We start from the raw sequence: 12,962 nt of genomic DNA, 5'->3' as shown, positions 1-12,962 counted from the left end.
AATGCTGCTGTTTACATCAAAGACCATTTATAAAGGAAACAACTGAAAAAAACATACAGCCATGATGGTGTTTAAGATCAACACCCTGCCGCTTCACACTCTGTCTCTCTCACACACACACACACACACACACACACACACACACACACACACACACACACACACACACACACACACACACACACACACACACACACACACACACACACAGGGTACCCTCTGCCGCGTCCTCAGCAGCAGCTGTCAGCATAATCCCAGTGGATGGATGAGTGGTCAGATGTGTGTGCAGTGACATCTGTCTCTCTCAATGGGCTGTCTGCTGAGGCCAAGGCTAGCATGCGCGTGAGCGCATCTGTGTCCTGCTCTACACAAGGAAGCTAATCTCAGCTAACCATGTCAGTGTCATTTAGAAAGAGGGGATTGAGTAGAGCATTGGCTAACCGCTATCTGTTGTTATCTAAAGTATGTATGCAACTAATAGCTCTATTCAGAGTGACTTCCTGTCTCTACTTTCTGACTGACCTTGTGCTTGTCTATGTCCGCAGGTGAAGGAGGAGATGCTGTTCGAGGCTCTGACCACCAGGAAGACTGTCACGGTGGGAGAGCGGCTGATCGTGCCATATAAACTGGCAGAGGTGACCGCGAGATTTCCTGTTCTTTTTACAATAACAAACATCATAACACAACTGCACCAGACCACACAGGCAGCTTTGAACCCTAGCTGACCCCACAGTGACAACAACAACAGCCTCAGAGCTTCAGAACTCTCCAAGATATTTCATCTTGTATAAAGTCTAGGGACTTCGTTGATAGAGTCGTGTTTATGAATTGTTGACAGCCGAAATTCTTAAGGACACTACTTGTTTGCTTGGATTTGCTTTCCTTCCGCCGAAACTCAAAAGGCTTTTGTAGTCCACAGGGGGAGGGCGTACAGTACATTCCTAAAGGCCTCGAGAAAGCAAAGCGGAGTCTCTTTGTTTGGCCGCAGAGTGCGTCAGTGGTCAGGGATTATAAGGGGCCGTCTCAGGAGGGTTTGTTGTGGTGGCGCTGAACCCCCCCCCTAGCGCCAAAAAGCATCATTGTCGCGCATGTATGCCGAATCTCACAGAGAGCCTATTTGAAATGACCTTAATACAAAACCTGGGTTGATGTTCATTGATGGAAAAAGTTGTAAAACATTTTGCTACAGCAACTAGAACTGTTGTTTTGTTTTTATGTCTAACGAACACGGCCCAGCATTCGCTCTCAACCGTTTCATATGAGTTCCTGCCTGTCACCCACCCCGGTCCCCTGGGGGCGTTTGTGTTTCAGAGGAAATTCTACACAAGGCTAGTCTATAACTGAGCTCTCCTCCACCATCCCACCCCCTTCTGGTTACACATTAGTGACTAGCTACACAATAGCTGCATCCATCCCCCCAGACAGTCATGTGGTCTCCGCCTAGGAATGTGCATCCTCCACTGGAATATACAGCCGGACCAGAAACCAAATCCAGTCTCCGTCTTCCTCAGCCTCTCCATATACAGTCGTACTAGAGGCTCAGACAATGGCCTTTAATCCTATAGGAAGACTGTGGCTACGATACATACTCAACACTTACTGTTACTGTAGCTCTGTTGTTCTGCTAATGCTATGGAAGTCCCCCATCCGCCATAACTTAATGTGGAGAGAGAGAGAGGTCTTTGAGGAGGTGGAGCGTTAAGAGAAGAGAAGGGAAGGGAAATAAAATGAGGGGCCCTCCACTGCATGGAAATCCCCATCTGTCACAGCCTAATATGAGCCTTTTAGAGAAAGGAGCGCGGGAGGGAGGGAGAGATTCCATTCACAGTGTCAGAAGGAAATCTGCACAGAACAGCACCGAGCATGTTCCCTACACTACTGCACATCAGTAGGATAACGCTGTGGTTGTTGTTGGCACGGCAACTGTGGAGAAAGGGATAAGTGACTGCAGAGGCCGTAGCAGTTCCCCTGGTCACTGAGACATCTCCTCTCTGCTCCCCCTTTCTCTCTCACTCTCTATCTATCTCTCTCTCTCTATATATATATATCTCTCTCTATATCTCTCGGGCTGCATTCCAATAGGTTCTGTGCAACCTTTCCCCCCTAACATCAGATGGGTGAGAGAGAGAGTGTTTATTGATTGTTTTGGTCCAGTGGTAAGGCTTCTCTCTGTTCCCAACTAAGGGGTTAACACACATTAGGAACGGCCTGACTGGTTGGATACCTGTCAGTTTCCTTCTCTCATGGCTTAATTGCCAGTTTATTCTACTGTCAATGATATATTACCAAGCATTAACCAAGTTATTTCATGAAAGAGGTCCTATAAAAAGAAGCCTACTGTAGCTAAGGCTTACTGCATGCTGGCTAATGAGAGAGGTAGTGTGTGTTTTAATTAACCACGGCTCTGCTGTGCATTCATGTGCTTTAGATTAAACAGTGCCACTCTATATCAAAGCTATTTAAATGTCTTTGCAGCTAACGTACACAAAATCAAATATATATATATATATATAACACACACACATAAACACACACACACAGTCTTATTTTATTAACCTTGTGGTGACACAGAATTGATTCTCATTCAAAATCCTATTTTCCCTAATCTTAATCCTGAACCTTTAACCCCTAACCTTTAACCCCTAACCCTAATTCTAAACCCTAAACCCCCCTACAAATAAGTTGCCTTTTTCCTTGCGGGGGGCAGGCAAAATGTATCCAGCTGGTTGAATCTTTGTTTGTTTACTATTCTTGTAGGGACTTCTGGTCCCAACAAGTATCGTTAAACATGTTACACACACTTCTATAAACTGGCATCACAAACAGACAGCCAATTGGACACAAACACTTCAAAAACTCACACGCACCCCGTCGGAGAAGAGGCTAGCAAGTTATTTGCGTTGCGGTCTCATGCCGGGTGTTGTTTTACACCTCCTGTGGCTCACGGAGTGTGTTTGTAAGCCATTAGTGAGAAATAGCAAGGCCCCCTCTGTTAGGCTCCTCTGCAAAGGCTTCTAATTACCAAACACCAGCCAAGACCTTGTTACAGACTCGCCCCCAGAACAGTTTACTAAACTCTCTCTGATAACTTCCCTCTAATTATTTTGTCAGCCTCTTGGGTGGCCATCTCATAAACTTTGTTTTCGGGGAGTTTTTTTTCCTTCTCTCCATCAAATTCCATTCCCTGACATTTCTAGCACTGTGGTAAATAATTGAATCTGGTTGTGACGTTTCCTGACAATGGAGGTTCGTTGACGCGACACATTGTCGTGTTTGAAAATCCCTGGTGGACGTTTTGAGACGTTTTGATTGGGAGTGGGGTTTGAAACTGTTGCATAATGCATGTGGACTTACATAACCTTTGAGAGCAGGAAACAGTGAAGCTCATACCTCTAAAAATAACGCCTAGATCAATAATGCATTAGGGAAGAAGAGGAGGCTTTTTAAAACACATATTTTTGCTTGGTCACTATTCTCTACTCCCCGGACGTAGTTGAAACTGTTTAGACACGTGCTGCAAATGCACTGTACATTAAGGGTGCGTTCAGGGACACAACACATTAGTCCGTTTAATAGAAATGTGTTGTGTATCACATGTTTACTTCCTCATAAATTTGTGCTCCCCTCGACCTAGTCGAATCGGTTTAAACACACGTACCTGCCTGCTGACACTCTACTGTACATTAAGGTTGCATTCAGGGGCACGCAAGGTTACTTATGGTTCATAACAAAGTTCAAATGTGTAGTATGTAAGCCTAACAGACATAATTCTCTGTCATGTGGAGTATGTTGGACATGCCTCCAGTAACAGCACAGGCCTGTGTCTGACCAGCCACAGCTAACCAGACTTAAATGCCATTCCCCTTCCATAACACTCCTATTATAATAGTTTAGCATAGGGCTGTTATGTTGACCGTATTACCTCCACAACGGCAGTCGCGAGTCATGACCGCAGTCAAATTCCACGTGACCGTTGAGTCCCGGTAACTGGACTTCTCCAAGAGCGTGCTCTGACGCTAACCAGTCGCTAATCGCCTGGTACTCGGCGCTCTATTGTCCCTTAAGTCACTCTGGCATTAATGCAAATGCATTTGAATATCAAACACTTCATGAGAGCCCTGTCATTCAGAGTTTGATCAGAATAGGATCACCTCATTGTGAGAGCCATTTTCTCGTAGCTGGGTGATGCATGGAATGAAATAAGTGTTTTGCAACATTTCTGTAGACTATGCTATGCAATTGCGTGAGAAAACAGAATGATGGCCTCTATTAAAAATAGGAGAATCCCATCAGTTTTCTCTAGGCTGACATGTTTATTTTCTTATCTTTGTTAATATTAAACACATTGCTTCACTTTACAACCGGAGTATAGCCTACCTGGCTGGCATGAAAATGAACCGCGGGAAAAGCATCCTCCGTTCGCTATTCAAGTGCATAAGGATAACGTCTTTTTTTCCCCTGCCCGACTTCCGACAGGTGCATTATAATGGCCCATTCGCAATCAAAACTAATTTTACACATATATTATTTAGTATATGTAAAGACTAGATTAAATTGAGAATAGTCTGATGGGGGAGAATATTGTCACTTGTGAATAATGCCCAGCGTGTGCAGTCTAACGCAAGAAACAGAGAGCATTCATTTTTGTTGTTTTGTTCAAATCATAGCCGCATGCATCATGTAGCCTAGCTCATAGGCCTATATGTTTTGATTAGGTTTGAATCACAACTAAAGTGGCCAAATAACTGTAAGCGTAGCTTATAGGTGAACAACCACCTTGATTCAGTCTTGTGTGGTGCCAGGACAACAACCTCTCCCTCAATGTGAGCAAGACAAAGGAGCTGATTGTGGACTACAGGAAAAGGTGGGCCGAACAGGCCCCCATTAACATTGATGGGGCTGTAGTGGAGAGGGTCGAGAGTTTCAAGTTCCTTGGTGTCCACATCACCAACAAACTATCATGGTCCAAACGTACCAAGACAGTCGTGAAGAGGGCACGTCAAAACCTTTTTCCCCTCAGGAGATTGAAAAGATTTGGCATGGGTCCCCAGATCCTCAAAAGGTTCTACAGCTGCATCATGGAGAGCATGCTGACCGGTTGCAACTGCTCGGCATCTGACCGTAAACGCTACAGAGGGTAGTGCGAATGGCCCAGTATATCACTGGGACCAAGCTACCTTCCTTCTAGGACCTATGTAATTTGCGGTGTCAGAAGAAAGCCCATAAAATTGTCAGACTCTCCAGTCACCCAAGTTGTAGACTGTTTTCTCTGCGACCGCACGGCAAGCGGTACCGGAGTGCAATTATAGGACCAAAAGGCTCCTCAAAAGCTTCTACCTCCAAGCCATAAGACTGCTGAACAATTAATAAAAGTGTCACCGGACAATTTACATTGACCACCCCTCCCTTTTGTACACTGCTGCTACTCACTGTTTATTATTAATGCATAGTCACTTCACCCCCACCTACATGTACAAATTACCTCAACTAACCTATAGCCCCCACACACTGACTCGGTACCGGTGTCCCCTGTGCATAGCCTTGTTATTCTTATTGTTGTTACTTTTTAATTGTTACTTTTAATTTTCTTAACTCTTCTTGAACTGCACTGTTGGTTAAGTGCTTGTAAGTAAGCATTTCACGGTAAGGTCTATGACATCTGTTGTATTCGGCACATGTGGCAAGTAAGGTTTGATTTGATGTAGCATAATTTGAAATGGTGTTTTTTACATTGGATAAAAGCAGAGACACCGTGATACAACAAAGTATGTCATACACTGAATGAATGTGAGGAATGATGGGAAAGGAATTCTGCTTTGAAAGTTTAAACTTGTAATCTCGCTTTTGAGATAATAGCCTTTGAATGTTTTGGTACTACTACTGGAGAGTTTATAGGATGCCCTCGATGTTGCAGCTGTAGAACCTTTTGAGGATCTGAGGACCCATGTCAAATCTTTTCAGTCTCCTGAGTTGGAATACGCTTTGTCATGCCCTCTTCACAACTGTCTTAGTGTGTTTGGATCATGCTAGTTTGTTGGTGATGTGGACACCAAGGAACTTGAAGCTCTCAACCTGCTCCATTGCAACCCCATTGATGAGAATGGGGGAGGGCTTTTCCTGTAGTCCACAATCATCTCCTTTGTCTTGATCACGTTGAGGGAGAGGTTGTTGTCCTGGCACCACACGGCCATGTCTCTGACCTTCTCCCTGTAGGCTGTCTCATCGTTGTTGGTGATCTGGCCTACCACTGTTGTGTCTTCGACAAACTTGATGATGGTTTGGAGTTGGCCATGCCTGGCCATGCAGTCATAAGTGAACAGGGAGTACAAGAGGGGACTGAGCACACACCCCTGAGGGGCCCCGTGTTGAGGATCAGTGTGGCGGATGTGTTGTTACTACCCACCTGAGTGCGGCGCAGGATCCAGTTGCAGAGGGAGGTGTTTAGTCCCAGGGTCCTTAGCTTAGTGATGAGCTTTGAGGGCACTACTGTGTTGAATGCTGAGCTGTAGTCAATGAATAGCACTCTCACATAGGTGTAGCTTTTGTCCAGGTGTGAAAGGGCAGTGTGGAGTGCAATAGAGATTGCATCTGTGGATCTGTTGGGGCAGTGTGCAAATTTGTGGGTCTAGGGTTTCTGGGATAATGGTGTTGATGTTAGTGAAGACCAGCCTTTCAAAGCATTTTATTGCTACAGATGTGAGTGCTACGTGTCAGTAGTCATTTAGGCAGGTTACCTTAGTGTTGTTGGGCACAGGCACTATGGTGGTCTGCTTGAAATATGTTGGTTTTACAGACTCAGTCGGGGACAAGTTGGACATTTCAGTGAAGACACTTACCAGTTGGTCAGCGCATGCTCGGCGTACACGTCCTGGTATTCCGTCTGGCCCTGCGGCCTTGTGAATGTTGACTTTTTTTAAGGTCTTACTCACATCTGCTTCGGAGAGCATGATCACACATTCGTCCGGAACAGCTGGTGCTCTCATACATATTTAATCGGTGCACTTATTGATGAAGCCAGTGACTGATGTGGTGTACCATCAGAAGGATGCCATCGGAAGAATCCCGGAACATATTCCAGTCTGTGCAAAACAGTCCTGTATCTCCTTCATCTGAACACTTCCTTTGGGTCAGTCATTGTGCAATCGTGTATAAAAAGAGTTTTGACTGGCCACTACTGTATTTCTTGTGCTGCTATATTTATTGCTCAATTCTTAAAATTAAGCACATTATTCCGCTTTACAACCGGTGGAGCCTACCTGGCGAATTATAATCGTAACCGCGTTCGCTATTCGAGTGCAGGCTACGGATGACGTGTTTTTTATGTGGGCCATTCTAAGTTTAAAAAAAATGTCCATACATAATTAGTAGGCTATATATAAAGACAATATTGCATTGAGAATAGTCTGATGGGTGAGAATATTAACAAGTTGTGAATGAGAGACTGATGAAGTGCGTGTGGCCTGTGCAAGAAACAAAGCAGAGCTCATGCCTTTTAATGCAACTTTTTTCGAAATCATCAATAGTTGCATCATGCAGCCTTAAAATGTATTCGAAAGGTATTCGAAAGGCCTAAGGTTTGTATACCAACTAAAGTCGCATGAATAACTCTGATTAAGCATATAGGAGGACCTGTTTCAAATGATTGAGTCAAACTTCCTCGGAAATCGTTTTGGGAATAATATCCTTTCCATTTTATTAATCTATATTCAGTTGTATTCGTCTTACTATAAAATAATGCCAAAGGAATTATAAGCGAATCTTACCTGCTAAATTAACTAGTGTAGCCCACAGCCATATGGCATAGCCAGATCAGTACCTAACATAAGGACGACTCAGAATATGATACATATGTTTCTATAGACCTGCATAAAATCAATAATGAATTTATTGTGATGGGTTAAGTTGATTTATTTTTAAATGTAGATGTTCCATGTAACGTCCGCATAGGCTAAGCGCGGAAACACGGAGATGCTAAACATGTTTGTTAATTAACTGTCAAGTACCATGAGACTAGCATTTATTTGCATGACAGTTACCGGCTGACAAAATTGTAATGACCGCCATAGCCCTTGCTTAGCATGTCTTTCATCACCTTAAGTAGAGAGCATATTTTCCCTTTGGCCTGTCGGCACAATAATCGTCTATCTTGTCAGTTGCTTTTTATGGATCGATGACGTGTCCAAAAACGGATTTGTGTGTCTGGAAACACTTAAAGCTTTGGCTCTGAATCTCAAAACACCTAAAGCTGTAGTGTTGTAGCACAGCAGGGCTTGGAGTGTGGAAAAACCAGAGGAACTTGTCATCTGGCATGCTAACAAACGTTGCACTATTGTTGGTCGAGCTAACATTGTTATGCATTAGAGGATCGTAGCTGGCATGCTAACATGTTACCAAAGATAGTACAGTATGAGGATTCCTAGAAACTGCTTCTCCAATAAAAAATCCCTGATCCCGCTTGTAGGCGATGTTGGCTAGCTAAGCTCATGCAGAGAATTAGTCATCGGGTGTAATCTCGCGCTGAACTGCGTATGTGCAGGCCCGTCAAATCAAAGTCACTCCTGCGATATAAAGTTGTTTTTGATAAAAAAATTAAATCATGTCAGTTTTTTGAACTTTCGAACCTTTCACAAACCTTTCGCTTCTCCCATTGACTTCCCAAATCCCAGTCTGGCCTGTAGTCTGCTTTGCGAAGCGTTGCTGGAGGTATCGCAATGTTGGGCCTCTGTGATGTTACACTGATATTGGCTAGCATTGTTAGCTAGCAAGGCACGGTTCCATGTAGCCTACTGCTGTCTATCCCAGCCGAGTTATACAGTTGGCGCCAGTTTAGAGAAAGCTAGGCTCAGACTAATTCTTTACACATCATACAATCCGGATGGACGTAGGAGGTACGAAATATAGATGTGCCTTCAGTAACAGGATTTTCAGAAACAAGTAACCCCCTAAGGCTATGCTTTGTAGCCTTCTAGGGCGTGCAGGCGTGATTGCATGGCATCCAATATAGGGCTACACGTTCTACGTCGTCTCAGCACCACTTCTTGTGTCCTCCTTAAAGAACAACCTCTCCTCTCAGTATTTTGACATCCGGATGAAAAGCATTCCCAAAGTAAACTGCCTGTTACTCAGGCCCAGAAGCTAGGATATGCATATAATTGGTAGATTTAGATAGAAAACATTCTCAAGTTTTTGTCTGTGAGTATAACATAACTGATAATGCAGGCGAAACCCCGAGGACAAACCATCCCCCCCAAAATAAAAAATCAGCTTACCACTATTCAATGGCTAGTACTATAATTTTAAGCCCAAGTCCTCCCAAATTGCTGTTCCTAGGGCTGTCACTAGATGTCAACAGTCTTTGGAAAGAGTTACAGGCTGATTTTTGGAAAATGACTGAAAAATTGTAGTTTTTCTAGGTGGCTCCCTTTTTGGCTGTAGTGTTTCCAAGAGAGTGGAGGAAAGCGCGTTCTTTCTTATTTATAGTATCGTTTATTTGCGTATTAGGATACCTAAGGTTTGATTGTAAACGTTTTTTGACTTGTTTGTAAAAGTTTATTAGTAACGTTTGGGATTCATTTTGTGTGCATTTTGATGGAGGGAAACTGAGTGGATTATTGAATGAAGCGCGCCAGCTAAACTGAGTTTTTATGGATACAAAGAAGGACATTATTGAACAAAATGACCATTTGTTATGTAACTGAGACCTTTTGGAGTGCCAACAGAAGATCATCAAAGGTAAGGCATTTTTTTATATTGCTATTTCTGACATTTGTGTTGCACCTGCCTGGTTGAAATAGGATTTTCATGTGTTTGAATGCGGGGTGCTGTCCTCAGATAATTCCATGGTTTGCTTTCGCCGTAAAGCCTTTTTGAAATCTGACATGGCGGCTGGATTAACAAGAAGTTAAGCTTTATTTTGATGTATAACACATATATTTTCAATAATGTTAAATATTTGAATTTAGTATTTTTGAATTTCACGCTCTGCAATTTCACTGGATGTTGCCCAGGTGGGATGCTACTGTCCCACGTACCCTAGAGAGGTTTTAAAGAACAGATCAGGTTAGGATGCTGATGATAGTCTATTTGTTAATTTGCCTTTCTAAAGTACGTACGTCAACGTTTGACTGTGGCCAAGTGCAAAGGTAGAAACGCTAAGTGTGTGCCTTGGTTTTGCTTTGCTAAGCTGGTGCAGTGCAGGGAGCAGGTGTTGGCTGGGCTCCCAGCATTTGGGAGAGAGAGTGGTATGACAATGCATCAGCATCCCCGAGTCAATGATACTGCAGATGGACAGACAGGCATATCTGGCTTGAGAGACATGTACTGTAAACTGACAGGCAGACAGGTGGCTAGATAGATATAGAGAGATACAGTGGGGCAAAAAAGTATTTAGTCAGCCACCAATTGTGCAAGTTCTCCCTCTTAAAAAGATGAGAGGCCTGTAATTTTCATCATAGGTACACTTCAACTATGACAGACAAAATGAGAAAAGAAAATTCCAGAAAATCACATTGTAGACTTTTTAATGAATTTATTTGCAAATTATGGTGGAAAATAAGAATTTGGTCAATAACAAAAGTTTATCTCAATACTTTGTTATATACCCTTTGTTGGCAATGACAGAGGTCAAACGTTTTCTGTAAGACTTCACAAGGTTTTCACACACTGTTGCTGTTTTTTGGGGATGTTGCTGGGCAACACGAACTTTCAACTCCCTCCACAGACTTTCTATGGGGTTGAGATCTGGAGACTGGCTAGGCCACTCCAGGACCTAGAAATACTTCTTACGAAGCCACTCCTTCGTTGCCCGGGCGGTGTGTTTGGGATCATTGTCATGCTGAAAGACCCAGCCACGTTTCATCTTCAATGCCCTTGCTGATGGAAGGAGGTTTTCACTCAAAATCTCACGATACATGGCCCCATTCATTCTTTCCTTTACACGGATCAGTCGTCCTGGTCCCTTTGTAAAAAAACAGCCCCAAAGCATGATGTATCCACCCCCATGCTTCACAGTAGGTATGGTGTTCTTTGAGTTTTTACCAAAAAGTTATATTTTGGTTTCATCTGACCACATGACATTCTCCCAATCTTCTTCTGGATCATCCAAATGCTCTCCAGCTTACTTCAGAAAGGCCTGGACATGTACTGGCTTAAGCAGGGGGACACGTCTGGCACTGCAGGATTTGAGTCCCTGTCGGCGTAGTGTGTTACTGATGGTAGGTTTTGTTACTTTGGTCCCAGCTCTCTGCACGTCATTCACTAGGTCCCCCCGTGTGGTTCTGGGATTTTTGCTCACCGTTCTTGTGATCATTTTGACCCCACGGGGTGAGATCTTGCGTGGAGCCACAGATCGAGATTATCAGTGGTCTTGTATGTCTTCCTAATAATTGCTCCCACAGTTGATTTCTTCAAACCAAGCTGCTTACCTATTGCAGATTCACTCTTCCCAGCCTGGTGCAGGTCTACAATTTTGTTTCTGGTGTCCTTTGACAGCTCTTTGGTCTTGGCCATAGTGGAGTTTGGAGTGTGACTGTTTGAGGTTGTGGACGGATGTCTTTTATACTGATAACAAGTTCAAACAGGTGCCATTAATACAGGTAACGAGTGGAGGACAGAGGAGCCTCTTCAAGAAAAAGTTACAGGTCTGTGAGGGCCAGAAATCCTGCTTGTTTGTAGGTGACCAAATACTTATTTTACACCATAATTTGCAAATAAATTCATAAAAAATCCTACAATGTGATTTTCTGGATTTTTTTTCTTCTCATTTTGTCTGTCATAGTTGAAGTGTACCTATGATGAAAATTACAGGCCGCTCATCTTTTTAAGTGGGAGAACTTGCACAATTGGTGGCTGACTAAATACTTTTTTGCCCAACTGTATATATCACACACACACAGTACCAGTCAAAAGTTTGGACACGCCTACTCATTCAAGGGGGTTTCTTTATGAAGACATCAAAACTATGAAATAATACATATGGAATCATGTATTAACCAAAAATAAGTGTTAAACAAATCAAAATATATTTTATATTTGAGATTCTTCAAAGTAGCCACCTTTGCGCACTCTGGCATTCTCTCAACCAGCTTCACTTGGAATGCTTTTCTGGCAGTATTGAATGAGTTCCAACATATGCTCAGCACTTGTTGGCTGCTTTTTCTTCACTCTGTGGTCCAACTCATCCCAAACCATCTCAATTGGGTTGAGGTCAGGTGATTGTGGAAGCCATGTCATCTGATGCAGCACTCCATCACTCTCCTACTTGGTCAAATAGCCCTTACACAGCCTGGAGGTGTGTTGGGTCATTGTTCTGTTGAAAAACACATGATAGTCCCACTAAGCTCAAACCAGATGGGATGGCACATCGCTGTGGTAGCCATGCTGGTTAAGTGCGTCTTGAATTCTAAATAAATCACAGACAGTGTCACCAGCAAAGCACTGACACACAGACTGACACCTCCACACACAGAGACACACAGAGACACACAGAGACACACAGAGACACACAGAGACACACAGAGACACACAGAGACACACAGAGACACACAGAGACACACAGAGACACACAGAGACACACACAGACTGACACGCACAGACTGGCACACAGACTTGATGGAAATACAAATATATTAGACGAGAGATAGATAAACCTAGATAAACAGATCAGGAGAAAGAAGGATATGGTACAGTAGTTTTGTTTCGTCGTGCTGCAGTTATAGCCTTTGAGGGTTTGTCCTTGCATGTCTGATTAACCTTGTGCAGTATTAAATCTCTGTAAAACCACATGCTGTGCAGGAAGATTAGCAAGCACTTTAAGAAGGGAGAAACATCTGGGACAATAACATACGTAAATAATATGTTACAGATGTACACACACACACACACACACCTCTATTTGTGTCTAGTGGATTAATTTGATGTGTTGTGAAGAGTACGGCAGATTATTTTATGGAGATGTTTTCCAT

General features: G+C 43.3%; 1 protein-coding gene across 10 annotated transcripts in view; it reads left to right on the top strand.

Moving 5' to 3' along the window:
- The window catches only part of myo9ab (myosin IXAb), a 215,046-nt gene that overhangs the window by 119,987 nt on the left and 82,097 nt on the right, over window positions 1-12,962 (top strand). For all 10 annotated transcript variants that reach the window (XM_064930471.1, XM_064930470.1, XM_064930469.1 and 7 more), the window contains one exon: window positions 546-635. In XM_064930471.1, the coding sequence (XP_064786543.1) occupies window positions 546-635 (90 nt within the window). The remainder of the gene's footprint in view (window positions 1-545; window positions 636-12,962) is intronic.

Source organism: Oncorhynchus masou, chromosome 22 (assembly GCF_036934945.1).
Source record: "Oncorhynchus masou masou isolate Uvic2021 chromosome 22, UVic_Omas_1.1, whole genome shotgun sequence".
Taxonomy (NCBI): domain Eukaryota; kingdom Metazoa; phylum Chordata; class Actinopteri; order Salmoniformes; family Salmonidae; genus Oncorhynchus; species Oncorhynchus masou.
Note: the sequence above shows the minus strand (reverse complement) of the source record. Positions and strands in the feature narration are given on the sequence as shown.